Here is a 27886-nt window from a genome sequence, read left to right as displayed (position 1 = left end):
TTTGTTTTATCATATAAGAGCATCTTCAATCGATATGAAATGACAAAAATTGAAGGTTAAACAATACAAAATCTTTTGCCTCTTCCCTTAGAGATACTCTTAAGAATAAAAATCTTGGAGCTTCAAACTATACAAACAAATTAATTAAACAATAAGGTAAATCCAGGAGTTGGTTTTTTCGACTTGTGCCCTGATGCTATGCTTTTTGGTGCCTTTTTTTTAATTTTAATTTTTGCATTTGAGTCTCTTAATTTCCAAAATCGTTCTCATGGTCCTTCAACTTCGGTTTTAATAGGACAAATGGTCATGCCGTCAATTTTGTTAACTTTTCTGTTAAATGCGGGCAAAATGGTATTTTTGTATTAAATTGATTAAAATATGAATAAAAAATTAAAATTAAACTCTCTCTCTCCCACTCTAACTCGATTTCTACTCACCCCAATTTTTTTTTGTGTGTGTTTGTTTTTTATTTGATTTGATTTTATTGTTGTTTTAAAGATATGATTATTTATTTATTTTTTTTGTTTTAATATAAAAATACCATTTTGCCCTTGCATTTAGCAGAAAAAGTTAACAAAATTGATGAGATGACCATTTGTTCTAATGAAAGTGAAATTAAAGGACCACGTGAACGATTTTGGAAATTGAGAGACTCAAATGCAAATCGGGTCTAAATTCAGGAACTAATAAAATGATTAATCTAAAAAAAGTATTACTATCATTGTCTTCTTCATCTTCATGTAAATTGAGATTCACATTTGACAATACTACAGTGCAAGCAAGACCACACTATACACAACCAACTTAATCCCCCACCAAACCACAACCCGCCACGTTTCAAATATCTCCAACCCTTATCCGCTATTGATGAATCAAATCACACAAGAAAACCACGACCCACAACAAATGGGTCCCGCATCATCTTCCGTTTACTACGCCAGACGTTTCACTCTCATTTACCAAAACCAGATCCACCAACTCCTCCAAGCCCAATCCCCACCGTCCATCTCACCCTCCCTTCCTATTTATACCCCCTTACTCTCTCACTCTACCCTCGCTCTAATCCCTCACTCGCCACAAACCCTATTTTGCAGAGAAAGCAAAACAGAGTGAGAGATTATCTCCCAACCTTTACCTTCTTCTCCAATGGCTCTTTCCGTCGAGAAAAGCAGCAGTGGCCGCGAGTACAAGGTCAAGGACATGTCCCAGGCCGACTTCGGTCGCCTCGAGATCGAGCTCGCCGAGGTAGAAATGCCCGGCCTCATCTCCTGCCGCACTGAATTCGGGCCCTCCCAGCCCTTCAAGGGCGCCCGCATCACCGGCTCCCTCCACATGACCATCCAGACCGCCGTCCTCATCGAAACCCTAACCGCCCTCGGCGCCGAGGTCCGCTGGTGCTCCTGTAACATTTTCTCCACCCAGGACCACGCTGCCGCTGCCATCGCCCGCGACAGCGCCGCCGTCTTCGCCTGGAAGGGCGAGACCCTCCAAGAATACTGGTGGTGCACCGAGCGCGCCCTCGACTGGGGCCCCGGCGGCGGACCCGATCTGATTGTCGACGACGGTGGTGACGCCACGTTGCTGATCCACGAGGGTGTCAAGGCCGAGGAGGAGTTTGAGAAGTCCGGGAAGCTTCCCGACCCCGCCTCCACCGATAACCAGGAGTTCCAGCTCGTTCTTACCATTATCAGAGATGGGTTGAAGACCGACCCCAAGAGGTACCACAAAATGAAGGACAGGTTGGTCGGTGTTTCTGAGGAGACCACCACCGGAGTTAAGAGGTTGTATCAGATGCAGGCTAGTGGGGCGCTTTTGTTCCCTGCTATCAATGTCAATGACTCTGTTACCAAAAGCAAGGTATGCGCTCAGATCTGTGTTTTTGTTCTCATTTCATTTCTATTTTATAGATCTGTGTTGTTTTGATTCGTGTTTTGCTGACTTTGGTATGATTGGTTTCATCTCATTTCATTCTAAATCTTATCTGGGTTTTGCTTCAGATCTCATTTCATGCTGGAATTTAGAGTTAAAAATGACCATTAGATCCATAGTTTCATGCTTATTTTAAATGTCTTCACTGAAGTGGGAAATAGAAATGCTGCTTGGATTAGCTTGATTTTATTACAATTAACTAGAAAGTAAGAAATAGGAAGCTTATTTTCCAGATTAGTTGGCTTTGTCATATAATAATGGTGGTTTTGTTGACCCAGATTCTTATGAATGCCTGATTGATTGGATCTTCTGGTTTTTGTTTTGTGCATGACAGTTCGACAACTTGTACGGGTGCCGTCACTCTCTCCCTGATGGTTTGATGAGAGCCACTGATGTCATGATTGCCGGAAAGGTTTCCGTTGTCTGTGGATACGGAGATGTTGGAAAGGGCTGTGCTGCTGCCCTCAAGCAAGCTGGATCACGAGTGATTGTGACTGAAATTGACCCAATCTGTGCCCTCCAGGCTCTTATGGAAGGCCTTCAGGTTCTTCCTCTGGAAGATGCTGTCTCTGAGGCTGATATCTTCGTTACCACCACCGGTAACAAGGACATCATCATGGTTGACCACATGAGGAAGATGAAGAACAATGCCATTGTTTGCAACATTGGTCACTTTGACAATGAGATTGACATGCATGGTCTTGAGACATACCCAGGAGTGAAGCGCATCACCATCAAGCCTCAAACCGACAGGTGGGTCTTCCCAGAGACCAACACCGGCATCATCATTTTGGCTGAGGGCCGTCTCATGAACTTGGGTTGTGCCACTGGACACCCCAGCTTTGTGATGTCCTGTTCTTTCACCAACCAAGTGATTGCCCAGCTCGAGTTGTGGAATGAGAGGAAGTCCGGCAAATATGAGAAGAAGGTGTATGTCTTGCCAAAGCACCTTGATGAGAAGGTCGCTGCTCTTCATCTTGGCAAGCTTGGAGCTAAGCTCACCAAGCTCAGCAAGGAACAGGCCGACTACATCAGCGTGCCAGTTGAGGGACCATACAAGCCAGCTCACTACAGGTACTGAGAGGACGAGAAGATTGTCGAGGACAAGTGACATGAGAAAAAAAAAAATATTTGGACGGGTTGTTTTTAATTTGTTTATTTTACATTTTGATGAAATGTGTTAGAATCGTAGGTTAAATTTTGTAGGAGTTTGTGGTGTGATGGGGAAAAGGGTGGGAGGAAGGAAATGGATGATTAGGTCTCAGTTGAAGACCTGGGGTTTGAATAAGGATGGAATGGGGCTGTGTTTGGATAACGTCTTTTGCCGCATCCGTTGTGCTGCATCTGATTATCATTTTACTACCAAAAAAGAGATCCAAAAAATGAACAATTTACCTTCCATTTGATTTTTGGTTAAATTTGTCTTCAGTTATCATATTCGAGTCCAAATGGAAGTTCATAACAATGGTTAAATTTTAGAAGTTCAAATGAGATCAATCATGTCAAGTGTTGATTTGCTTTTTATTTTTTTGGTCTTTTGCTGTAGATGTGATTGAATGTTAGTGGGATTTCGTTTCTTGGACGGCGTTCATTACATACACATATGCACACATTTGTGACATAAGGGTTGGTGGGCTGGGTGGGTGAGTGTGGGTGGGGTGTGGTTGATTGATTGATAAAAAGGCAACGACTATTATTTAGTTTTCCAGTGGGTCCCAGTGTGGCTACACGACATTTTTCTCTGCCTTCGAGATCATGAGAATGTGGTCGGCCCCTCAATCAAAGTGACCTTTACCTACATCCATGTCATTCTGTCTACTTCAGATGCTGTAAATTGGACGCGTAGGGGCCTGATAAAACTAAGCTGAACATGAAAAGATGAATATGTCGACACAACTATTATGAAAACAAGGTTGCAACTTGCAAATAGCACTAGTAGGAGCCTCAATTCAAGTGATTTTCACCTCATGGCGTTGGCGAGGGAGGTTCTAAGGTTGAGAAGAAAAATATCACAACAATAAGACGTAGTTAACAAACTACCTTATTATAAAAGACGAGCATGATCCCACATATAAATGTAGCAAAACAAGCTATGATGTTTTATTTTGTTGTAATGAAAATCAAATTTGAGACATTTTCTAAGAAAATGTAGAAAATAACACTAACTGTGGCTTTTTGTTTAGTAAGGTAAGTAAGGTCACGACAAATATAATGTTAATGACATGTTCTCTCTTTCTTCAATTGTGTCTCGCGCTGCCGCCTTGGGATTACCCGCCCAACCAAGTAAGTTGCACAAGAAACAGAACAGCAGCTTCTCCCTCCTCATTTCCTAAGAGTAAGAGGCCGCAGCTTCTCTTCTCTTGCACTCAGGTATTTCTCTGATTTTCTTTATCTCGTCTTCTTCCATCATTAGTTTTTTGTTGAACATTGAGCTCTCTGCTTTGTTGATGGCATGCTATTGACAGGCAGTCTGTGTTAAAGTGGGAAGTCAAGGCTTTTTTTCTTGGTATAAAACTAACCCAGAGATCTTTCTATTTCTGGATTTTATTTCTTTGAAGATTACATGGGCTTTCAATTTTTATTTATTTATATTCTTTATCCTGATTTGGTTAAACCAAACCAAATGTTCAGTGTGTTTTCTGGTTTTGCATTTTTCTTTTCAAAGTTCTGGCCTTTTTTTAATTTTTTTTGTATATATATAATTTTTACTTAGGGTTTGTTTTCTCCATTTGATATACTGGCAATATGCTCTATTTCTTTTTCCTGTTGTATAAAAATATCTGATATGATATTAGTTACATTCTCGTCATGGTTTTATTTCTACACTGATGCTTGTTTTTATTGAGGTAAACGTTTAAAAGCCACAAGCTTCGTGCAGATGATCAGATTTTGATTCTCAATGCATTACACTAATCACATTTATCAATTCTAGATATTATAATGTTTCAGTTTATCACACGATAGTTATCTTTAAATTTGGATTTTATCCCCAAAAAAACTACAATAGAAGGAATTAGGGAATTATGAGGTTTCTATTTCATTTATGGAACTGTAAAATGTTTGTTTCTTTAGTAGAGTGTTTTGCTGAAGGATACTTGGGGAGAGCCACAACCTTGACTAAGCCTCTAAGAAAGAATACTCAAACTCTTGTAATTGGTCATTAATCACATTAGCTTGTAAGTTTTCTCAAATATATGTGTGGGGCTTTAACTGCATTGTGGACACGCAGTTTAAGTTTTCCCAAATATATGCCAGTACTTCAGGCATTTGAACGCTTAGTGCATATTTTGTGTATCTGCACTTGGAAATTTCGAATATCATGTAGAAGGTTTTAGTTATGTAAAACGTTTTTTCTCATAATTATTATTATTTATTGGTATTTCTAGTTTGTCGTATGTAACAACAACATTGCTTGCCAACAAGCTCAAGACTCACGTTATTAGCCTGACTAATGCTTTCTTTCGTAGCTATGCATTTCTTAGTTTCTTTGTATGTGCCTAGATTTGAAGTTTGGAGCTTTAAAGATTAGAAAGTTTGCTTGTATCCAGTGTTTGGTGTAGTTTCCAATGGTGTTGAGGAGCCCAAGAGCCGGCATGTCTCTTCCTTCACCTTCTCAGTGGAAATATGATGTGTTTTTAAGTTTTAGAGGTGAAGACACCCGCATAGGTTTCACAGACCATTTATATGACAAACTGCGGTGGCAAACAATCAAAACCTTCAGGGACAATGAAGAACTTCAGAGAGGTAAAACTTTTGCTCCAGAGCTTTTGACCGCAATTGAACAATCAAGGTTTGCCATTGTTGTTCTCTCGCCGAATTATGCTTCTTCCTCTTGGTGCTTGGATGAAATTACAAAGATTGTTGAATGCATGGAAACGAGGGGTACAATTTTGCCAATTTTTTATCACGTGGATCCGTCCGATGTACGCAAACAAATGGGTAGCTTTGCAGAAGCCTTCACTAAACATGAAGAAAATTTTAGGAAAGACATGGCAAAGGTGAGGCAATGGAGAGAAGCTTTATTCAAAGTGGCTAATTTCAGTGGGTGGACTTCTAAGGATAGGTATGAAACAGAGCTTATCAAAGAAATTGTGGAAGTACTATGGAATAAAGTGCATCCCATCCCACATTGTTAGGTTCCGCCAAGAACATGGTTGGAGTTGATTTTAGAGTAAAGGAAATAAATTTGCTTTTAGATGCTGAGGCAAATGATGTTCGCTTTATAGGGATATGGGGGATGGGTGGGGTGGGTAAGACAACCATTGCTAGATTGGTATACGAGAGAGTTTTCCATAATTTTGAAGTTAGCAGCTTTCTTGCAAATGTAAGAGAGGTTTCTGCAAAACATGGTCTAGTTCATCTACAAAAAGAAACTGAAATTAGACCAAACCAGTTTGGTTTGGTTTTTGGTAAACTCAGTCTTGTTTTTGGTCAACTCGATTTTTTACTGTTTTTTTTGGGCCCAATTCGGCTTGGTTTTTCGGTTTGAATGCCCACCCCTAGTTTTTTTTCCTCCAATGTAACAAACAAAAAGAAACTTAATGCAAACATTAAAATTTAAAATTATTAATTAAATAAGAATAATATAGTAAATTCACATTTTTTAATATAAAAAAATTAAAAATTAAAAATAAGGGAGACTCACTATTATACCAAATATAGGAGAATGAACTTTAGAAACACACCCAAAGCACATTTACAACATAACAAAAAAGTTTTTAACTTCTTTTAAATTACAAAACTGCCATTGATTTCTTAAAACAAACCCAAACCCAAAACCTCATAAAAAAGCTTAAAACACTTAATAAGGCATCAAAGTAATTTAATAATCAAAATTAAATTCAATAGGGTCTGCTGTCATTTTTTAAGTTTGTTTATAGAAATTAAATTGTGTAGGGTTTATCTATATTATTAGTGCTAAGAATGGATATATGACTAAATATCATAAAATAATAGATCTTATTTTCATGTAACACAATTACCTATTGTCTTTTTTAATTCTAAAATAAAAAAATAAAATAATAAAAAGAAAACCAATTGGGGCTAGTAAATAATAACAGCACAAGGCATTTAAAGAAGAACGCGGGATGCGGAGGGCATTCGTTTCTGAGACGCCAATGTAACGGACATACAGTTTGCCTCACAATCCAGCAAAGACTCCCTCTCCTCTCTCTCTCTCTCTCTCTCTCTCTCTCTCTCTCTCTCTCTCTCTCAACACATCCCAGAAACCCATTTACCATTTTCACCAATTCAATCACATGACATCATAGTGGTGCTGGGTTTTTAACTCCCATTGCCTATTTTGCAGTGTGCCAAGAAAGGTATGACTTTGTATTTAACACCTTTAATATATGAATGTGTTTATATTTATGTATATGCACGTGTTTATTAATTGGGATTGTGTTTTGTGATCTGTTTTGCGTGATTCTATGGATGTAGGAAGTAATTTGGATTTGCAAATAGTATTTCTTGGCCCTGCAAGCTTTGCACTTTCCTTCTTTTTCTTCATCCCTTGTGTGATCAATGGGGTTATCGCGTGACAATTTCCATGGACTCACTCTGGCGGTTTCTTCAAGCATTTTTATTGGGGCTAGTTTTATTATGAAGAAGAAAGGTCTTATAAAAGCCGGCACTAAAGGAATCCGAGCAGGTTTGATCCCAATTCTATTTTGGGTCTTAATCACCATATAGTTTTGAATTCCCAAATACCTTGTAAATTGGCAAATAATTTTGTGTTCATGTATTTTTATTCAATTATGTTGTTATGGAGGTCTTGGAACATTGGTTTCATCGATATCTTGTTAACTGTGTTTGTGGCTCTATGGCAATCAGGATCTGGAGGGTATACGTACTTGTATGAACCCTTGTGGTGGGTTGGGATGATAGCAAGTAAGTTTAATCATCTCTTCAAATGCTTTGTTAGCATGGTTGCATTCCTTATTTTTTATCGGATTATTGTTGAATGTATTTCTAAATGCAGCCCTTCTTTTTGTCTCTCTCCGCCAATCAAATAATAAAGAAAATTATTATAACTTTCTCTTAACTACAGTTTTTTATGCTGCCGACCTTTTTTTTTGTTAGACAATTTTTCTTTTGCTTACGATGCCCGGCCACATCTGCCATAGCACAACCATGACAGATAGCCAAGGCATCATGACGATGGCACAGATGGCACCTGTGGTGTCTGCCATTGTCTAGCATGAATGACCATGGTTTTTTGTTCAAGGATTATAGTGAGTGTGGAGAGAGAAAAAAAAAGATTTTTTGTATGCAGACCCAAAAAATTAACAGTTATGGATCACTGGACCACAATGGGCGGTTGGATTACATGTGATCATTTTCTTTTCTTAAATAGAGGGATTCGATCTTAGAAACTTCTTATATATATAGCTTTTATCTCACTTATTATCCTTATGTATGAGTTTTCATAAGCATTTTAAAATGCAACTTCAGTCTAAGAGTCATCGTCCAACGTATTGTGCCTGTGTATGAACTGCAAGTCTAGGGTTTTTTCTAGCATAATTACTCAAATTAGCTGCCTAGAGCTATGTTTGGAATTTCTATTTCTCTTTTGCTCTTAGTTTTATGCTGATCTTATTTTCTTTTGTAGTGATTGTTGGGGAGATAGCTAATTTTGCTGCTTATGCATTTGCTCCAGCAATTCTTGTAACTCCCTTGGGAGCTTTAAGTATTATTGTCAGGTATGAAACACCTTAGTATTGCCCTTGTTGATTCAAGAGAAGCTTTCTTGGTATATCATTCTTGTACAGGTTCATGCATGAGCACACATTCTCTTGCACAGTAAATGCAATGCATGTTTTTATGCAACACACGTGGGAATGTGTGTGTGTGTACATGCATGTAGTTGTGATAGTGGTTTTTGTGGTAGAGTGTTTTTATCAAGATGACATTTTTATTCAGTGCAGTGCTTGCTCATTTTGTTTTGGAGGAAAAATTGCATATCTTTGGTGTGCTTGGTTGTGCTCTTTGCGTGGTGGGTTCAATAAGTATTGTTTTGCATGCCCCACAAGAGAAACCAATACATTCTGTTAAGCAAGTGTGGCAGCATGCTACGCAGCCAGGTATTTGCAGATTTACTGGTCTCTTAATTCAAATTTATTTTGGAACTTAACATTTGCTCTTGATTTGTCATTCACACTGAAACTACATGGGTTTTTTTTTCTTCTTTTTTGTGGCACGGTAATATATGTAAACTTGTTAGCTTTAGATTTCTTTTGCCGTGTTAGACTTTGCTTTAACATTATACATTGATTATCGATAAGGGGTGGTTGAGCTTCTTTATCCACTGCTCCTATATTATAGAACAGCTAGATAGGAGATGAGTGTGATCCGGCAACCCGAATGTGAAGATAGCACAGAAAAGCATTTGCTTAGAAATTCTAATATTTGTGTTGTATGGAGAAATATGAAATGCTGGGAATGTTGGTGTTTCAGTAGAGACTCAATCAGGCATGTTGGCTTGTTTTGAAACAACGAATTTTAAAATAAAATACCATTTTTTTACTGAAATGGTGTGCATGAGGAAAAATGAGGAGTACTATAAGAGTAAGTCAAAGGACACTGCTTGAATGTAGTATGCATAGTTCCTTGGACACACTCTATGCAAACATCCTAGACATGGTTAGTACAAAGCTAATTTTTTTATTCACAGGTTTCATCGTCTACACCTTTTTAGTATTGATTGTGGTTGCTGTCCTCATTTTCCGATATGTGCCACGTTATGGGCATACCCACATGGTCGTATATGTTGGAATTTGTTCACTCATGGGGTCTCTTACGGTCTGTTTCAAAATTTTGAGCTTGTTGATGTAATTACTTTAGGTTTATGTATACCTAAAGATATTCTTCGATTATCCTTGATTCGTCTGTAGGTTATGAGTGTGAAAGCAGTGGGAATCGCTTTGAAGCTGACATTTTCAGAAACGAATCAGTTTAAATACTTCGAGACTTGGGTTTTTGTATTGGTAGTGACAGTATGTTGTGTTTTCCAGATAAACTATTTAAACAAGGTAAATACGTACTGAGCAATAATATTTATTCTGTCCTATTCCTGTTAGGGAAAGCCTTTTTTATTTTTTGATCACCATTATATTCGAAGTCCATACCGATTCAGTATGTTGTGGGATATATGATTTTGCTTTAATATTTAATTTCCAAATCACACCAATAGTTACAAGTACTTCATTCTAGGGAACTTTCTGCTTAGGATTTTTAAGTCAGACTGGTATTTAATCCTGGAGGCAACTTGGTGCTAGATTTGAAAAAGTCTTGTAACTAATATGGAAGAGTTTATCTTACATACAAAGCTAATTAGAGCTGTTGGTTTAGTGTTTGGACAATTTGAAATTACAAAATAATCAAACTTTTGAACCTGGTCAAAATGCGGCGCTGCTAAATTGAGAACCACAGGCCAAAGCTTCAGAAGAAAATTTAGATGCTGGTTGGACTTGGAGAAAATTTTCAACTGTGGTTGACCTTTCAGAATATTAATTCTTGGTTCCGGCAGCTCTAAGAACCATTGATGGAGAAGCAAGCATATATAAAATGAAAACCTTTTCAAGTAGACTCTAAGATTTTCTGGCAAGTTGTGAAACGAAGTTATGAAACTTCATTTAGGGTGTTTACTAAGATGTGATATTTAAGGAATACTCTGATCTTTTAACCATAATTTTCATTCAATGGATTTTGCTATAATTTTTCATTCTTATGGCAGATAGCACATAACTTAAAACTATTTTTACAATTGTGGTTCTGAAAAACCGGTTATTTAGTGTTCAATATTGTGCATGTAATTGACTCTTAATTGTCTCTCTCAATATAGTTTTTAGGCGAATGCTTAATTTATATTGTTGATGCATTTTTGCAGGCTCTTGACACCTTTAACACTGCTATTATAGCTCCAGTCTACTATGTTATGTTTACAATATTCACCATTCTTGCCAGCGTGATCTTGTTTAAGGTGATTTACTACATGTACGTTTAAATGTTTGCGTTCTTTGGTTTTTTTTTTCCCAAGTACGGATGAGAATCATTTTCTATCAATGCTACATAAAGATCAGGTTTCTTTTCTTAGTGTTATGGTAAATGAATGGCTTTGCCGTAAATAACAATGCAATTTAAGGTCCAAAAATGACATCATTCAGAATGGAGTTTGTTATAAGATGACATTGGTGACCAGAACGTCTATGATCACTTCAAGGGTTTATATGCCTTAAATGTTTGAAGTCTATTGTTTGATCAAATATAGTTACCAAAACCTTAGTCATGGCTAGTGAAAATCTCATGGTAAAACTTGATTTCATTCTTTGTGAAGAACACAACTGCTTGCACTTCCAAATTCCAATTAATGCAAGCCTACTGGAACTGATAGATAACAAATACCAAAAAATAAAAGCATTAGGTTAATGGAAGTTGAAAATTTGAAATTTTGGAAAAGATAATGTGTAATTTGCTGTTCTCATTACTGTTTGTGCAGGCAGTTCCTTACAGTTTCATTGTGGTCATTATATCTTTTGAAACATTAGTATTATTTTAGGCTTCACAAATTCGGTTTTTTTTGTTGCTCCTTTTTTCTGCAGGACTGGGAGTCACAAAGTGGAGCACAGATTGTGAATGAATTGTGTGGTTTCATCACAATTCTATCTGGTACCTTCCTCCTTCACAAAACCAAGGATATGGGAAATGATGCATCTAAGGATAAGGACCCCCCTCTCGTCGAAAGTCCTAACCATGTTGATACACCCTCAAATACTGATAGCCACAGACAGTGAAGTTTATGCATCGGTACAGCGTCGTTGTTCAGTTATTGGCACCCTCTGCAAGTAATGCTCGTTCATGCAAAGTGGAAAACTGGGGGAATAGTATTTAGCTAAAAGATACTTCATTTTTATGAGGGCACATGAGATGGCAAAGTCTAAAGGGGAAAAGGAAGAAAAGAAGTGAAGCTGACCTCTTTAAGGCAAATATAATCAGGAATCAGGATGCAGTTTGTTATTTGTAGGGATTCCCCGATACTCGGTTTTTTTTAATTTCTTTTCTTTAACAGTGTTTCTTGTATGAGAGACAACTTATTGGGGGAATCTATTATAAATTATTAATGCAGAACAGTGCTTCATACTCCCTTCGGCCAAGTTCACTAATCAAGGTAGGAAGACCCAAATTAATTTGTTGAGAGTGAAAGCCAGAGAGGCAATTAAGGAACCTTTCCCTTATGTGGAAATGATGTGGAAACTAAAAAAAATTACAAATCCGTGCAAAGATCCAAAACAACCAAAAGCAAATAAGAAGAAAGAAGTGGTCAAGTGACCACTTACTGAAAGATAATGGGGTCAAAGTAGGAAATGGACTAGAGGGGTGTAAACCATCTTCTTTGATCAACATAACATAACGTTCAAGAACTCGATCTGTTCAAGAAATTGCTCATGTGTTCCATCAAGTTTTGCAACCAGGCACTGCAATGAGTCCGCAAGTTATAGCTTATGCAAGTTGGGCACGACAATGAGTCCGCAACTTTGAATAAAGTTGAAGCACAAACTTGAGGCAAAAGAAATTTAAGAACCAAATTGGAAAGAGTGGTGATTTTCCCACTCCCCTTTTATCCACCTACACTTCCATTTGTTTTTTAATACTTTTTACTATAAGATAAAATGGAGTGTAAGTGAATAAAAGAGGAGTGAGAACATACAATTTTAAAAAAATAGAGTGTAAGTGGATAAAAAAGGAGTGAGAAAATCAGTACCCAATTGGAAAACGTCTAAAAGTTTGGGGTGGTAATGTGTAATTAACCATTTCTTTTATTATTAATAACAGAAAAAAACTGAAAAAAATGAAAAAGAAAAGAAAAGAAAAGAAAAACGATTTCGGACAACCAAATCTGCTGTCCCTGTATCTACTCTGGTGGATTGCAAATAAAATTCTCAACTTCGCAGTTGGAACTATTGGTCCTTCTATCTCAAACAAAGGATTCACAACTACACTAACCCATCAACTTTCCACCACAACTTCCCCGCATTTTCTCTGCCAATTTTCCAAGAAAATGCCCACCAGAGATTTGCAATCTCCTTCTCAAGGTAAGTAAAGTACTCAACTTATTCTGTACTTTGATGAACAATTCTGATGCTTTCTCGATCTGGGTATGTCCAATATTAGCTGTTAGCTATTAGCCTGTAGGATTTGGACTTTTAGGCCTTTGTTCCATGCCACACAACTTGGTCTGAAATAAGGTTGGGATTGTTTGGATAGTAAAGATTGGTGCTTTAGCCCAATGATGCCCTCAAGAAGAAAGAAGTGGACAGAGGCCGAGGAGAGAACTCTGATTGACAAATACGGTGAGATGGTATCTGATGGGACGCTTGCTAAGATGAAAACCAGAGAGAAAAAGTTTAAACCCATTGCTTGTTATGTGAATTCTGTGCACCATGTTCAAGACCCAATTGCCTACCGTTGGCAATGGTCTTGGAAGGATGTTTCCACCAAGGTCCAGAACATGAGGCACCAGTATCTTCTTGTCAAGCAGAAGATCAAGAAACAACAACCCGACGGTGGTGCTAGCAGTGGTGGTGGTAGTGGGGAGTGTAGTGGGGAGGAGTTTGACTGGATGGAGGGCCTTACCCATTGGTCGAATTTCTTGAGATATAAGGAGGTTTTTGGGGATGTGGGGATCGTGAATAGCAATGGTAATGAACTGATGGCATCTGTGAATGGGGATGGTGAGAGTGGTGGGGTGTTTGTGGGGAGTGGAAGGGGAATGGGGCTTGTGGATTTTGGGCAAATGGGCCATTCCGATGGGGATTTCGGGGCAGGGATTGATGGGGTTGAGAATGGAGTGATGGGTTTAGGATTTGAGTATGATGGGGAGGAGGGAGAGGAGAATTTTAATGGCAATGATCGGGTTAGGGAGGATGGAGATGACAGGTTTGTGTGCGAAGAAGTGGAGCAAAATGGTCATAGTTTAAAGAAGAAGAAGAAGAAGAGGGAGGCGTCGATGGGGTTGAGAAAGAAGGCATGGGGATTTCTAGGTAACCAACTAAGCAAGTTGAAGGAAATGGAGGCCCGGTTGGAGCAACGTGAGGCGGAGAGAGAACGGGACAGACAGAGGAGTGAGAGTTTTAGAATGGAGTGTGAGCAAGAACGGGAATGGAAATGGGAGGAATGGGTAAATAAAAAGGAGGAGAAAGAAAAGACAAGGGAGAAGTTGAAGAAGCAGAGGATTCTAGAATGGGAAGCATTGGAGAAGGAGAGTGAGGAGAGAGAAAGAAGAAGAAAAGAGGAAGAGTTGATTCATGAGAGGGAATGGGAGGAGAGGATGGATAGGAGGAGATCAGAATGGAAAAAGAGGATTGACGAAATGTTGGGTCACCACCGCGCAGAGATGGGCCAGATGCAGACTCGTATTCTTCATGAGCAACAAAACCTTACAAGCCAGTTACTAGGGATTGTCTCTCAGTGGACTGCTCATCCAGCTGGACTGTCTGATCATGCAAGTGCTAGTAACCATTATTTATCACAAATGATGCAGAATTTGCACCATGTGAATAGTTTGGTTCATGAGGATGCTAGGGTTGAGGGAGAAAATCAAGATGATCAATTCATTGTTGATGGGTAACGTCTTTGCTTGAAGAAACTGCTCTCTGCTTAGTAAGCAAGAATGTTTGCAGTGTTGGTGAGAACTGTAAAGGTTAGCAAATTGTTTAATGCATATGTTGTGTACTGTGTTCAGTTAGGTATGGTTATAGACTGGTCTGTCGAGCTTGAAATCAAGTCAATGAGGACTATAGATTTCCCAATTCCAATTTTTTATGTAACTATCTTGTTTAAAATGAATAAAGTTTCTTTATCCTTCAATAATGTGTTGGCAATATGAGCGTGAGATCAGATCTTCTTCATCAAGTGTGTATTAATGTTTATGCATTTTGATATGGAGCTCTTTTGGCTGGCATATTTGACCTAATTCGGTGTCAGTAGAAATTAGCTTTGTTCTCTATGCTTTATTCATGTTTCTTCAAGTATTTGAGTCCAAGGGAAGTACTTGAACAGAGACTATTCTTCCAATGCTAACTTTAATATGGACTTTATGTAGTTGCTGCAACACAACTTGCCTTTAGTATGATTCTCTGTGTGAATTTGCTTGTGAAGGAGCATGCATGCATGTGCGGGTGTGCCCTTGCACATGTGTGAAAAGAGGAGGATTAGAATCATTATGGTTTTCAGTATGTAATACAAAAATATACTTAATTACATACTTGCATGCTTTAAGTGTAATTATCTGTCGAGCAGATAGAACTTGTCTATGCAGTTCCATGTAAAAGAAAAACTGGATGGATTTAGTTCTTGTTGGCTTCCTGAAATTGACATAAATCTTTTATTTCTCCAAATGGGGTGGCATTCCAACTAAGCCTTTAGCCCAAAAAATGGGTCGGCTATACGACTACTTCGCTTCTCCTAGATGAATGTAACTATTCTTACCGAAATACGTTTTTGATAATTGTATATTTTGTTGCTACTTATATCCATGTAATTTGGTTCTATTCTTGCTCTGGGGGTGAAATTATACTTTGCAGTTAAGGTAATCAACAATAAAGCTAAGCAACTTAAAGATGAGGGATTTCAGTCCTTTCAAATTGTTTTGAGGAATTGTGCTTTTGGAAATCGCTCGTGTTTCTTAACAGCAGATAATCATTTGCCTGCGCTTATTACAATATTGATTGCCTATTGACCTGGAAGTGCTGTTGTCTACTTGTAGTGGAATCTCAGATGCTTGTGAGATTTGATTCATGTATACTCATGCATATATGCATCTAGCTTTTATCTGCAGATCAGGTTGTTTTTACCAGGCTGTTGCTTCTTTAGGAGTAGGATATTTGGGTGTGCTTTTTTCCTAGTCTCTGCATAGCAGAGTAGGTTTTAAGAACAGACCTGGACTGCTAAGAATTGACCCATATGAAGATAAAAGCAAAACTAATTACTGTTGTGGTAAATGGTACATGATTTGTTGATGTAAATTGAAATTCTACTGTGTATGTATGTATGGTATGGGAAAAAAGTCCATATTGTTTACAGTGTGGAATATAACTCAGTATAAATTTAGAATCAAATTTTCACTTCAGTGGCATCATAAATTTTGGGTCTAATGCAGAACTTTTCTATAACTTATTTTGGCATTCTTCAACTACAATAGGCCCCCGGCCGTCCAAATCCATCCACCATCAGTCACCGATACAAAATATATGGGGTATACGTTAGAAAAATGTTACAAACTTATAGAAATTATATTGTCTAAGAATGTATATAATTTTCAAAGGCTTTGTAATTCAAGTGGTTAAGAGCAGTGACCCTATACTCGGGATCATGTGTCCCAAACCATCCTCCCCAAAATCGACTTGTGAAATTTTATAAATATTTCATTAAAGCCCCATTATTTCTCAATTGTATTTTTCTGATTTTCTAATGAATTTATATTCTGATGAAAAATTATAAATGTAAGAAATAGAACCCAACACTCCACAGCTAAGCCCGACTTTGGCAAAGCCTTTCGTCTCACCCTCCTGGACTGGAAGTGCTCGCAAGCCCAACCCAAAATCAGAATAAAACTAAAATAAAATAATTTCACCCAATTCACAGTCGCTTCCCATTTCCCGTTCTCCCCTCCCCTCTCTTCTTCTTCTTCCTCAGGCTCTTGTTCAGTTTCGTTTTCTTCATTTGATTGGTTCTTGCTCTTCATTTTCATTTTTCTCCAGTTCTTCTTGTGTATCCAGTTACCCAGCCCTCCCCCTTCTTCGGCCCTTCTTCTTCCTTTTCAGTTCGTCTTCTTTGGAAGTTGATGCTTGAGGTGTTAAATATCAGCATTTGGTCATTTTGAAGAGGTAAGCGCATTGTATCTTGTGTCCTTTCGATGCTGTTTCAATTTCTTGCTTTGAGTACATTTTCTAATAAGTTTGTAACATTTTTCTAACATTTGCTTTGAGTGTATAAATTTGAGAAAATTTTATAAATACAGATGAGATGCTGCTGAAATTTTGACAGATGTTTTCACTGAATGAACAAAAAATTGGCCAAAGCTTTTGCCCGAAAAATTGTGATCCTGGCGGGCCCTGGTTCGATCTCTCTTTTCCCTCTGACTGCTAATCTCAGTCGCTGTGTTTGGTTTGAAGAAACACAAAGCTACTCACTCTTACCCACTTCTTTGCCTTACAGCTAATGTCTATCAAAAGGCTGAACCTCCATCAGCTGCTGAGCTAATTTCTTTTATCTTTCTGGACTTTCCTCTCTGTTTGTCATTAGCTTTGACATTATCAATTCCCATTAGAGTGCTAGGGAGAGCTTCATTAAGGTGTCAAAAGGATCTGACTCAATTTCTTTTGTTGTTTTATAGAATAGAGAAACCTTTATTAAGAAAACAGACAATACGACAGGGGAACAAGGTGTTCACCGCTAAAGAGGACAATGAAAATAAATACAACTATTGCCAACCTTACAGAACCTAATTCACAGCTTCTTTTCTGTCTAATAAAATCATGGACAAAGATATACCCCTAAACTCAATGGAAATCGAAGCCGACATTGAGGAAAAAAGTCTGTCTCATGACTCCTACAACCCAAGTTCCTAGTAATCTTCAAATATGCTCATGTTTCTGTCCATCCAAATCATCCAAGTAACTGCCAGCACACTACAACTCCATAGAATTTTTGCCTCCTTCCCACCACCTATTTCTATTATAGGGCGCCTCTGTCAGAAAATGCTTAGCAAATCTTTTTGTTTAGATGATGCATTCAGTAATATCAGGTGTAATATCAGAAGTATTTCAATTGAATTGAACTATATTTTCAGTTTAGAAAGATGGAATTAATTGATCCTGATAGCCCAAAGCACTGTTAATAAATCTACTTTAGTTCTGATTTCTATTTCAAATCGCACTTTAGTTCTGATTTCTATTTCAAATTGTGTAATTGTGCAGAATCTCCACACAATATGCAGAGAAGAATAATATGGAAAACTTGCCATTTTACAAGATTTCATTGTCGACTTGATCAAAAGGCGTGTTTTGAATCGGAGAGAACCCTTACCTTAGTAGGTGATGCAGATGATCCTTTGTATGCGGATGTACCAAGACCTCCAAGAAAAATATCAGAGAGGAAGCCTTACTCTACACCTATGAAGGTTTTGATTCAAAGAGCGAAGGAGGAGAAAGAAGCCAGAAAGGCCCAGCCTTGTAGGATGCTTGAAGAACCTCCTGATAATGGATTGTTGGTCCCTGAATTGGTTGAGGTGGCTCATCAAGTTTACCGAGCTCGACAATCAGTCCTGTTTGGCTTGTCAAAGCTTCTTCAAGTTGTTCCTGTCCAACGGTGCAGGTAGCCAGAGGTTGCCTCTTTTATTTATGTTTGCTTGTGCTCATTCCTTTAGTTTGCTTACGAGTTCACATGTCAACTCTAATTTTCAGTTTCACCTTAGTAAACTAAACTTACTCGTCCTTATACATTGTGGTTCCTCTCTTGTCCAAATCTCTTGTAAGAGTGAAGTTTGTGATTTTTAGTCCCCTGTACATTGTGGGCATCTCTTTTGTCAATTATTTGGCTTAAGGATTTATATCCTTTTAGGGTTTTAACAGTTAGTTACTGGCGGTGACTTATGTTGATTATGTAGGCAGGATATGTTTTGTAGATGTCCATATTCTCTTCCTGGCTTGTAATCTCAATGTTGTATGTGTACTGCTTTGATGCATTCAACTTGCCCAAGCAATTTCCAATATGCACAGTCGTATATACAGCTAATTAGGGAAGATAATCAGAGTCTATGGAAAGAAATAGGGCACATTTTACTGAAAATATGAATTACTAACATAATGATGATTCTTAATCTGCCTTTTGTAGTAATTGGTTGATTTACTGAGTTTCGTTCTGATCAGAATATCTAACACTTAAGCTTGTTAATTGATTGTCTTATTGAAACAAGGCTTTTAATCTCAGGTTTTGCTCTGAAGTTCACATTGGCCATGCAGGTCATGAAATCCGAACTTGCACTGGCCCAAATAGTGGTTTTCGGAGTGCTTCACATGTTTGGAAGAAGGGAGGAGTTCAAGATGTGGTTTCCTTTCCTAAATGCTTCCATCTTTATGATCGTGTTGGAAAACCAAGAGTTGGGCATGACGAGAGGTATCGAATCCCACGGATCCCTGCCATTTTGGAGCTCTGTATACAGGCTGGTCTAGAGATTGACGAGTACCCAACAAAGAGAAGAACGAGACCTGTATATTGTATTGAAGGAAGAATTGTGGACTTTGAGATGGTTAAAAAAAAGGATGAAATGGATAGAAACTCATATCCGGGGATTGTTGATCCCCTAGTAGATCCTGATGTAGGAACTAATGTGGAAGAATTGATAAATTCAGCTTCACTGAGCCATACTAACTGTGTAAATAAATCAAGTGATAAAGTGGGGAAATCTTTGACCGAGTTGAGTGGTATTACAATGGGCTCATGGTTTGAGATGATATCCGGAGCAAAGAAGATCATGGAGAAATACAGTGTGAAGACTTGTGGATATTGTTTAGAGGTCCAGGTGGGTCCCAAGGGGCACAAAGTGAGGATGTGCAAGGCATCAAAGCATCAATCTCGTAACGGTTTGCACGCATGGCAAGAAGCAACAATGGAAGATCTTGTAGGTCTGAACTATGTTTGGCATGTCCGAGACGTTAATTGTCCTGCTCTGGATAACAACCTAAAGAGGTATTATGGCAAGGCTCCAGCTGTGGTGGAGCTATGTGTGCAGGCAGGTGCACCTGTTCCGGATGAATATAGGAGTATGATGAGATTAGATGTGGCTTCTCCTGAACGTGATGAGGTTGATCTTGTTGCTTGATATAAAGTTCCTGTATGCAGATGGATGTGATATACTAAAGGGATGTTAAAAGGGGTTCTGCTGCTCTTCCATATTGTGTCTGAAAGCTGCGAGTAAGTAAAGGGGAGGAAAGCTTATTCGAAGACATATCTACTTCCATATTGTGGCTTATGAATGTGAATGTTCTCTCTGCAGGTTTAGGTAGTCATAGGTTAATTTGATTGCACTGCCCTTACTTCTGTAGTTTCTGTTGCTCGAATTTGTCTAGCAAAAGAGAGAACTAGGATGAATTAGTAAAGAAAAATGTATCTGTGCTTCGGAAGAAGCCATAAGATTGATTTAGATGCAGTCTCAGAGGTGTGAGCATACAAATGTATGCATGATATGTGCATACAAAATATAATGAAAATTTGGTTAATCAGTAAAATTTTGCGGTTTTGTAGATTGAGGAGCTGTTGTACTTCAGTCTTGATAAGCTGATATCATACCCCTAATAAATCATTTTTTAGGTCATTAGGAGGGTAATTTTAGACATAAGAACGATACAACCTTTATGCATATAGTACAAGAAGTAGCATTTAACAGATGATTGTTTTTGGGTGGAGTTGGGTGTAGAAGGTGGGAGATCAATCAAGGGTCATTGTTTAAGTTCCACCAGCGTCGGCATTTGGAGGCTACACTTATCAAGTCCTTGGCTGAGAGAGCAAAGCCTTCTACTTTTGTATGACATTTCACAATTTCGGTGGAGGTAGGAAGCTTGTCAACCCTAGATTTGTTGGGCGATGCCCACGTCAGAAGCTCTTCTCCATAAATCTGCCCTCTCCCAAGTTGCTTGGTGGCAATTGATGGGGAGGCACCGTTATTTGTCGTCGTTTTTCCACCATGTGTACGACCAGGATCAGAAGTTGTGCTGTAGGTCAAGACAGTGCCTTCTATAATGAAGAGCATGCGATCAACTGGGTGCCGCATTTGAAATATGATTTTATCTTCGGGGAATGTCACTGGCGTCGCATAGTCGCAAATCATTTTCAGCACTTTTTCATCCATAACCTTAAGGAATTGTACCTGCATTTATACATAGTTTAGCTTACATTAATCCATCGATGCTTTTGGCACTCCAAATCTCATCTCCCACGCTCTACTCCTCACAAATGATGAGTGTATAAGACGGATTAAGGGTGATTTCAGAGTGCCTCTCAGGATACAAAAGAATTGTCCTACATCCGAAAGTTAAGAATAAAGAGTTGGATCACTCTCCTAATTGTCAATTGATTTTGAGGTTAGAAGCTCAACTTTCTTCAGTGATCAATATTTAAACACAAAGCAAGATTCATTCATCTATACAAGTACAATGTTGATAACTTATGAGAGAGAGAGAGAGAGAGAGAGAGAGTTACTTGTGATAGAATATCCCAGCAAAGATGACGCTTCAGAATTTTTTTGGTATACCAGGGAAGAACATCGAATAGATTCTCCAGATCGGCATCTTTGTCTTTTTCCAATTTTTGATGTATGTTTTTCATGATTTCTTTCTTCAAATCTTCAGGAACATGATTTTTCTCCATCCATGTTTCTAACACTTGCTCTTTTATTTTAATCTTTTGCCTTATGTCCTCCGATTTTGTGGTTGTCAACTGAATGAATGTCTGTACGTACATTTCACCACAAACAGTAAATTAGAAGCTCAATGATCATCAGCCCTGAAGCTGAAGGAAAATAAACGGGAACTAAACAGATATCTAGCAGAGAGATTCATTACCAACCTGCACATTTCCAATGAGATATACAAATAGTAGCACACCAGTGATAGAAATAAGGATTGCAAAGAAATTTTCCCACACATAATTACTTGTTGTGAGATTCGTGCCAAAGTTGCTGCAAAAATTAAGCAAAGGATCAAGCAAAATGTGGGACAATAAAGCAACTTATTTTCCCACATTAAGTGGTATACGAATCCGGCTTCGAACTTATGTTTAGTTTGAATATATATATACAAAAGAAAATGCTGAAATTGTCAAATAATTAATTATGTAAGTGCAAGCAAACCTTAGATTTCTCAAGCCCCACCAAAAAGAGAAGCATAACTTGGTTGGAAAATTTATATCCCCCGTGTTACCATCATTCTTAAGGGAATCAAGAAATATTCCATAATTAAATGGCGGCTTAGTGTCCCCTGGAAATTCTACACCACAATGTTCATTGAAAAATGTAATATTTCTTAAAGTAGTACTGCGATCATCACAATAAAAGGTACTCATGCATCCTGTATAATCTAGATCTGTAGTACTATTTCTTTCACAAGCTCGGTGCCAACATGATGTCTCTCGTTGAACGGAAAAGAAATACCAAAAGGCTCCAAGTACCTAAAAGTTAAACCAGTACATAAGCATTATAACAAACACTATGATACATTAAGGAAAACTCTCTGGGAGGAAGATGTTCATAATGAGAAGAGATGTATTTGGAAAAAAAAAAAAAAAAAATTTAAAATAACAGTACTCTTGTGGAGAGATGGGAATTTTCAGCTTAATTGCATTTCAGAAAATTAAAACAATTATCTAATTATGTGGTAACAGTAGTTGATAAGATGGAACTAGCTAGTGCTCAATAATTGAATTTTACACTCACTCTACTAATTATATATATTACCACATCAATTAAGCCAGCACCATATGGATATGGTCACTTTTATTGTAAATGAAGTTCAAGTTCATCAAGCATTTTATTACCAAAATAAATATTAAAATGAAAAAAGTAAAACTTACATGGCTGGCAAGAATGTACAAAAAAAAATTGAATATGGCTTTGACTCGTATTCCAGTTGTCTTTATAAGTTTCTTGGATGATAAGATAATTCGAAAAATCCTCGGCAAATACTGAATGAGAAGAAAAATGTTCAAAACCTTCCTGTGTTCCAAATATTCCGGCCCTTTCATTTTGAAGAAAAGCACTACTACTAAAATCTGACATAATGAATAGTATTGGGTTAGAAATCTATTTTTTAAACCTGGAAAAACCTACACACAAAAAATAAAATAAAATAAAATATCTCTTACTTGTGGCATGGGAAGAACAGAGAGAAGGTCAGTTAAGAAAGAGAGCCATGACAAATACCCAGCAAACTTCTTAGCAAATGGAATTATCTCATTTTTTTTCAACGTTGGTTGCCAATCCAATTGCCACTGTGACTTTCCTTTTGTGATTGCCTTGTAGGCCTTATTGCCAGCTTCCCAAATTTGATATCCAATATGCACTAAGAAAGTGATGTCTGTGAGAGATCGCAAAATAAGAGCCACATTCCTCAACTTTTTGTCCATTCCAAGACATTTGTTTTCCTTATCGATGAATGGAATGTAAAAGAACAAGGGATCTAGGGAAACTGCAATAACACATGAAATTACAATTATCTTATTCCACAGTGAAGCTGAAAGAAGTTTTGTTTCCCATTTTTCCTTTGGTCTAAGTCCTCCACTTTTGGATGTGGGATATTGTGCTTGCCCATTAGCATCTTCCGTATTGAAAGCTAAACCTGGTGTAATGCTGATTAAAAGAAAAATGCAATCTTAACTTAACGTAGAAATTAGAGTATCTAACCCAAAATCAAAATGAAAAGTAATACATATATATACTTGTAAAATCTTATGATACTCACTAGGCACCCCAATTAGTGTACAGAAAGAAAAATAAAATAAAGAAGAGAGAGATAATCATTTTAATACACGTGACAATTATAAATAAACATAACTGCTAACTTTTCACACAAATAGGATAATACTGTGATTTAAAATGTACAGTTAAATCCTCTTAAAATGATATCGGTATAAAAGAAACAAACCTTACAAAAACCATCGAATCATCATTTTCAGGCCATGTAGCCATAACTAGCCTTTTTATATGTTGGATAGGAGTGAATAGAGAGATTAGAAAAGAAGAAGAACCTTCTAGAAATAAGGATGATCTGTGAGGCAGAAACTGAATTGAAAGGGTTCTTTTGCTACCAAAAAAAAGTTGTGGGGGGTTACTAGGCAAGTTCATGAAATTTATAAGTAGGGGCAATGAGTTCTATTTCCCTCCGTTGACTATTTTTTGGACTGATTACGAACCCAAGTGTCCCTGTACCGGCCCGTCCATTTCTAATATCTTCTTCTGATGAATTCTTTCCATATTTTACAAGGAAATCGAGAGCCTATTTCTTATAGTTTTTTTATTCCTTACTTCCAGAAAATAAAACTAGATGTTTTATATCAATTAACTCCAACCCGGCCAAGGATTGCTTCTAGTTCGTTTTATTGATATGTTAGTATTTAGATGTTATTCTTGTGGAACAACTTTGGTCATTACGGGCTTATTTGGGAGTGTTTATGGAACAGATAAAAGTGCTTTCTAACAATTAAAAGCGTTTATAACTGCGCTTGAAACACCAATATATTTTTTAGTATGGAATATTCATAATTTTGAGATACATTTTCATTCCAATCCGATTCTTTTCAGAATTTTCGGTCATTGGATTTAATTTGGACATGCCAAAGTTGAAAATCTTTGGATCCAAATGGGTGGCAATAGGAATTTCCAATCAAACTTTCACCCTACTCATATCAATCCAAATTGGCGGCAATAGGAATTTTCAATCCAACTTGCACCCTACTCATATCAAACCACACGCATTAGGTAGGACATATATCACACTCAAGCACACAATAAAACCTTCTCTGAATTTTCTTATCCCTGAATCCAAGAAATCTCTCACTTCTATCAATTTCATTTCATTATACTCAAACATTCCAATTTCAATAAGAGACAAAGACCTTGACTCGAGTGCATGAAAAACGCCAAAAGTCTTTCTTCCCCAAACCGTCTTGCAATCAAAGAAAATTCATTGTGAAGACTTTTCACAATATGAAAGAAGATACTGGAAAGACTTTTTCAAAGTCTAAAATTTAGTGATGAAGACTTGTGAATTTATTGTGAAGATGAAAGAGACTTTAATGTATCAACACACATTTACACTCTCCCTTGCATGGATGGTGGAGATGAAAGAGATAAACATTATCACTGCTGTCTCGGATTTGTGTCGTGGCTACCAGATTTTGGGTCCAAGGTCAAATAGATGAAGTAGTGGGATTATATATCCCACCTTTTTGGTAGGATAAGTTATCCTACAAAAATACACATAATGGAAATTACGGCGAGATTATTATTTATCCTATCCACATTCATTATTGAGCACCAAACATGGCATTAGATTAAGCTAATACAATCCTACTACTTATCCTAATTACAAATAAACTTTTTTATAGTGACACACGCATGCACTGACTCAAGTAGCAAGTCAATTAACTGTTTTTTTTTTCTGCGGGAATATTTGAAAACAATTTAAAAAGTGTTTTCAGTTGTAGTTTTCATTATATGTAGGGCCAGTTTGGCATTGACGTGCTGTGAAAATAATCGCTGTCAGATTTGCTGTGAGAGAAATCAGTTGTGAGAGAAAGCAGTTTGGCGTTTGGTAAACTTTTTGTTAAAAGTGTTGTTGGTACAATAATCAGTTTATAAGGGCCAGTTTGGTATTGTTGTGCTGTGAAAATAATCGCTATCAGATTTGCTATGAGAGAAATCAGATGTGAGAGAAAACAGTTTGGCGTTTGGTAAACTTTTTGTTAAAAGTGTTGTTGGTACAATAATCAGTTTCTAAGTGTTCGGTAAATTTTTGTGTGGAAGTGTTGTGAGCTATGTATAATGACTAAAAAGGGCATTATGTTGAAATGACTTTCCGGTTTAATTGTTTGATAAAAGGGAAAGCACTTTCACTTTCACTTTCACTTATATATATATATTGTTAAATATGTTTCCATCACACCCTAAAAATTATTTTAATTATAAAATAAATAAATTATTATGTTGAAAATTAAATATTTGTATCCAAATGCTCTAAACTAATGTTTCAAGTTAAATTCAATATTTTCTATTAAAAATAAATATTGTGTCAAAGAAACAAAAAACAAGGACAGAAAAAAAAAAAACAAATAAAAACCAACAACAACAACTATTGAAGTTAAAACCCTAGAGATTAAAGAGAGAGTGAAGAATGAAATTTATAGTTAAAACCCTAGAAACCAAAGAGAAAGAGGGAAGAATGAAATTGAGAAGAAATAAACATAATATGCCTCTTACCTGAGTCTTGTGGCTTTTTAGGAGTGTGCTTAAATTGATTCAACAATAAAAAATAATAAGAAGAATAGAAGAGATTCAAGAGAATGAGAACTCTATGAAAGAGATGGCGTGAAGAAGCAAAGGAATGAAAAGGAGAAAAAGCACAAAGAGAAGAGATTGTGTGAAATATATTGGGGTATTTTCGAAAGATTGGGGTGTTTGAAACTGATTCCCGCATAATCAGAAAAATGTAAATCGCTTATGGTTTATAACATCACTTTCTGGAGAAGCACCCGTCAAAATGTTTTTCTAAGAAGCACTTGCATTTTTAACAAAAATTTCAACATTCTTCTAATAAAGGTGCTTCGAACAAAAGCGGTTATGAGCATAAGTACTTCTTATAGAAGCAGTCCCAAACAGTATATCATATTTAGTTTAAAATAAAGTTTAGTAATCCAAACTTGAAACACCAATATATTTTTGAGTCCGGAATATTCAGAATTTTGAGATACATTTTCCTTCCGATCCAATTCTCTTTGAAATTTTCGAACATCGTATTTAATTTGGACGTGCCAAAGTTGAAAATCTTTGGATCCAAATTGGCGGCAATAGGAATTTCCAATCCAACTTGCACCCTACTCATATCAATCCAAATTGACAGCAATAGGAATTTTCAATCCAACTTGCACCATACTCATATCAAGGACAAAGCTCAATAAACAACTAAAAAGATAACCACACGCATTAGGTAGGACATATATCACACTCAAGCACGCAATAAAACCTTCTCTGAATTTTCTTATCCATGAATCCAAGAAATCTCTCACTTCTGTCAATTTCATTTCATTATACTTAAACATTCCAATTTCAATAAGAGACAAAGACATTGACTCAAGTGCATGAAAAACTCCAAAGTCCTTCTTCCCCAAACCGTCTTGCAATCAAGAAAAGAAAAGTGACATGAAAGAAGATACTGGAAATACTTTTCAAAGTCTGAAACTTAGTGATGAAGACTTGTGAATTTATTGTGAAGACTTCTTCTTTTTTTAGGCTCTTACTTTGTCAACTTATGTTCTTATCTTTTCAAGAATCTTCCATACAATTGTGCGTTAAAATAGCTTCTTTGTTTTTGAGTGACCATACAAATGATTATGAGGGGAAAACAAAAGAAGAAATTATTGCCTGTATATATACTGAAACAGAAGATAATTAATCATCAGATAAGGAAAATGATAATTATAATTAATTAAAGACCATGTCTAGTTATCATCCAAATCATCAAAGCTGCAAGTCAATTAATTGTGCAGTAAAGACTGGTATAGGGTGGGTCATGAGACACGGACTAGTGGAATCAATTATGTTCTCGCGTCTACATTATCTGTTCCAATGGTCTAGTCTCCGGTGGAGTGATTGACCCGTATGCCTTAATAAAATATTTGGGAGATTTTTTATTTTTATTTTTTGCTAAAGTTAGAAAGTGTAGAGGAGAAAACTCACAAACAGGGGTACGACAAGGCTTGAATTGAGGACCACTTGGAAGCACACTAAAGACCTGGGCCAGTCCAATTAACACCCTTTGGCTCATACATCAATGAAGTTAATTACGACAAATTTTGTATACCTAACATTTATGGGACCATGGTAGAAGTAGATTTTTATGTTTAGCGGGTGCTACCAACTAAAAATTATAGGAATTTCTTTTAAAATCTATAGTTATGATCTATACATGTTTCAAAGAGTTATACATGGGTAAATCATTAGTTGGCATGTCATGCATGTTCACCTTGCCATATTATTAGGCCATATAAAAATGTTAGGGACACCAAATTTATTCCTTAAATTTGAATAATAAATTATGTGGTATACAACACATCATCATTTTTAAATTAATAGAATTTCCAATGTGTATTTAAAAGTGATCAGTACCACCTTATCTCATCAGCACCACCTAAC

General features: G+C 37.0%; 5 protein-coding genes and 1 pseudogene across 12 annotated transcripts; 5 read left to right on the top strand and 1 right to left on the bottom strand.

Moving 5' to 3' along the window:
• Nucleotides 1-1041: 1041 nt before the first annotated feature.
• Nucleotides 1042-3347, top strand: LOC110774508 (adenosylhomocysteinase). Its single transcript, XM_021979053.2, has 2 exons — nucleotides 1042-1857; nucleotides 2264-3347. Exons 1-2 carry the CDS (start codon nucleotides 1147-1149, stop codon nucleotides 3008-3010), a joined length of 1458 nt encoding a protein of 485 aa, XP_021834745.1. The 5' UTR covers nucleotides 1042-1146; the 3' UTR covers nucleotides 3011-3347.
• Nucleotides 3348-3490: 143 nt separating this feature from the next.
• LOC148297385 (toll/interleukin-1 receptor-like protein) lies at nucleotides 3491-7144 on the top strand (annotated as a pseudogene). Its single transcript, XR_015836676.1, has 2 exons — nucleotides 3491-4299; nucleotides 5478-7144. The product of XR_015836676.1 is annotated as a toll/interleukin-1 receptor-like protein (transcript).
• Nucleotides 7020-12067, top strand: LOC110774422 (putative magnesium transporter NIPA2). 2 transcript variants are annotated; one of them, XM_021978965.2, is made up of 9 exons: nucleotides 7020-7250; nucleotides 7369-7579; nucleotides 7762-7818; nucleotides 8540-8630; nucleotides 8851-9011; nucleotides 9602-9729; nucleotides 9822-9959; nucleotides 10817-10923; nucleotides 11529-11699. In XM_021978965.2, exons 2-9 carry the CDS (start codon nucleotides 7453-7455, stop codon nucleotides 11560-11562), a joined length of 843 nt encoding a protein of 280 aa, XP_021834657.1. In that variant the 5' UTR covers nucleotides 7020-7250; nucleotides 7369-7452; the 3' UTR covers nucleotides 11563-11699. The 2 variants fall into 2 exon arrangements, with proteins under 2 accessions (XP_021834657.1, XP_021834649.1); XM_021978957.2 differs by having other exon boundaries at nucleotides 7030-7250; nucleotides 10817-10909; nucleotides 11529-12067.
• Nucleotides 12068-12775: 708 nt separating this feature from the next.
• Nucleotides 12776-14834, top strand: LOC110744376 (uncharacterized). The gene has a single exon (XM_021944346.2). The coding sequence runs from the start codon at nucleotides 13214-13216 to the stop codon at nucleotides 14552-14554; it is 1341 nt and encodes a 446-aa protein (XP_021800038.2). The 5' UTR covers nucleotides 12776-13213; the 3' UTR covers nucleotides 14555-14834.
• Nucleotides 14835-16544: 1710 nt separating this feature from the next.
• APO3 (APO RNA-binding protein (DUF794)) lies at nucleotides 16545-20128 on the top strand. 5 transcript variants are annotated; one of them, XM_021947323.2, is made up of 4 exons: nucleotides 16545-16811; nucleotides 16972-17042; nucleotides 17904-18300; nucleotides 18916-20128. In XM_021947323.2, exons 2-4 carry the CDS (start codon nucleotides 16985-16987, stop codon nucleotides 19805-19807), a joined length of 1347 nt encoding a protein of 448 aa, XP_021803015.2. In that variant the 5' UTR covers nucleotides 16545-16811; nucleotides 16972-16984; the 3' UTR covers nucleotides 19808-20128. The 5 variants fall into 5 exon arrangements, with proteins under 5 accessions (XP_021803015.2, XP_088111392.1, XP_021803014.2 ...); XM_088255266.1 differs by having other exon boundaries at nucleotides 16972-17278; XM_021947322.2 differs by having other exon boundaries at nucleotides 16946-17042.
• Nucleotides 19252-27030, bottom strand: LOC110747115 (cyclic nucleotide-gated ion channel 1-like). Of its 2 annotated transcripts, XR_015836659.1 has the most exons (8): nucleotides 23622-27030; nucleotides 22843-23326; nucleotides 22552-22749; nucleotides 21833-22149; nucleotides 21550-21661; nucleotides 21184-21432; nucleotides 20336-20851; nucleotides 19252-20050 (listed from the first exon to the last, which is right to left on the bottom strand). XR_015836659.1 is itself a non-coding variant. In XM_088255236.1 (7 exons), exons 1-7 carry the CDS (start codon nucleotides 23819-23821, stop codon nucleotides 20417-20419), a joined length of 1995 nt encoding a protein of 664 aa, XP_088111362.1. In that variant the 5' UTR covers nucleotides 23822-27030; the 3' UTR covers nucleotides 20329-20416. The 2 variants fall into 2 exon arrangements, 1 of the variants encoding a protein (XP_088111362.1); XM_088255236.1 differs by lacking the exon at nucleotides 19252-20050 and having other exon boundaries at nucleotides 20329-20851.
• Between the last annotated feature and the right edge of the window lie 856 nt (nucleotides 27031-27886).

Source organism: Prunus avium, chromosome 1 (assembly GCF_965620075.1).
Source record: "Prunus avium chromosome 1, drPruAviu1.hap1.1, whole genome shotgun sequence".
NCBI classification, from domain to species: domain Eukaryota; kingdom Viridiplantae; phylum Streptophyta; class Magnoliopsida; order Rosales; family Rosaceae; genus Prunus; species Prunus avium.
Note: the sequence above shows the minus strand (reverse complement) of the source record. Positions and strands in the feature narration are given on the sequence as shown.

What these genes read in the sequence shown, in the direction of transcription:
- LOC110774508 (XM_021979053.2), top strand. Translation starts at nt 1,147, where the DNA reads ATGGCTCTTTCCGTCGAGAAAAGCAGCAGTGGCCGCGAGTACAAGGTC. An exon ending in ACTCTGTTACCAAAAGCAAG is followed by an intron (nt 1,858 to 2,263) that starts GTATGCGCTCAG and finishes TGTGCATGACAG; the next exon opens with TTCGACAACTTGTACGGGTG.
- LOC110774422 (XM_021978957.2), top strand. Translation starts at nt 7,453, where the DNA reads ATGGGGTTATCGCGTGACAATTTCCATGGACTCACTCTGGCGGTTTCT. An exon ending in GCTTTAAGTATTATTGTCAG is followed by an intron (nt 8,631 to 8,850) that starts GTATGAAACACC and finishes ATTTTTATTCAG; the next exon opens with TGCAGTGCTTGCTCATTTTG. An exon ending in AGATAAACTATTTAAACAAG is followed by an intron (nt 9,960 to 10,816) that starts GTAAATACGTAC and finishes GCATTTTTGCAG; the next exon opens with GCTCTTGACACCTTTAACAC.
- LOC110744376 (XM_021944346.2), top strand. Translation starts at nt 13,214, where the DNA reads ATGATGCCCTCAAGAAGAAAGAAGTGGACAGAGGCCGAGGAGAGAACT.
- APO3 (XM_021947323.2), top strand. Translation starts at nt 16,985, where the DNA reads ATGAACAAAAAATTGGCCAAAGCTTTTGCCCGAAAAATTGTGATCCTG. An exon ending in TGTGATCCTGGCGGGCCCTG is followed by an intron (nt 17,043 to 17,903) that starts GTTCGATCTCTC and finishes GTAATTGTGCAG; the next exon opens with AATCTCCACACAATATGCAG. An exon ending in GTTCCTGTCCAACGGTGCAG is followed by an intron (nt 18,301 to 18,915) that starts GTAGCCAGAGGT and finishes TTTTAATCTCAG; the next exon opens with GTTTTGCTCTGAAGTTCACA.
- LOC110747115 (XM_088255236.1), bottom strand. Translation starts at nt 23,821, where the DNA reads ATGAACTTGCCTAGTAACCCCCCACAACTTTTTTTTGGTAGCAAAAGA. An exon ending in ATCTCATTGGAAATGTGCAG is followed by an intron (nt 21,433 to 21,549) that starts GTTGGTAATGAA and finishes ATGTACGTACAG; the next exon opens with ACATTCATTCAGTTGACAAC. An exon ending in GCTGGGATATTCTATCACAA is followed by an intron (nt 20,852 to 21,183) that starts GTAACTCTCTCT and finishes GTATAAATGCAG; the next exon opens with GTACAATTCCTTAAGGTTAT.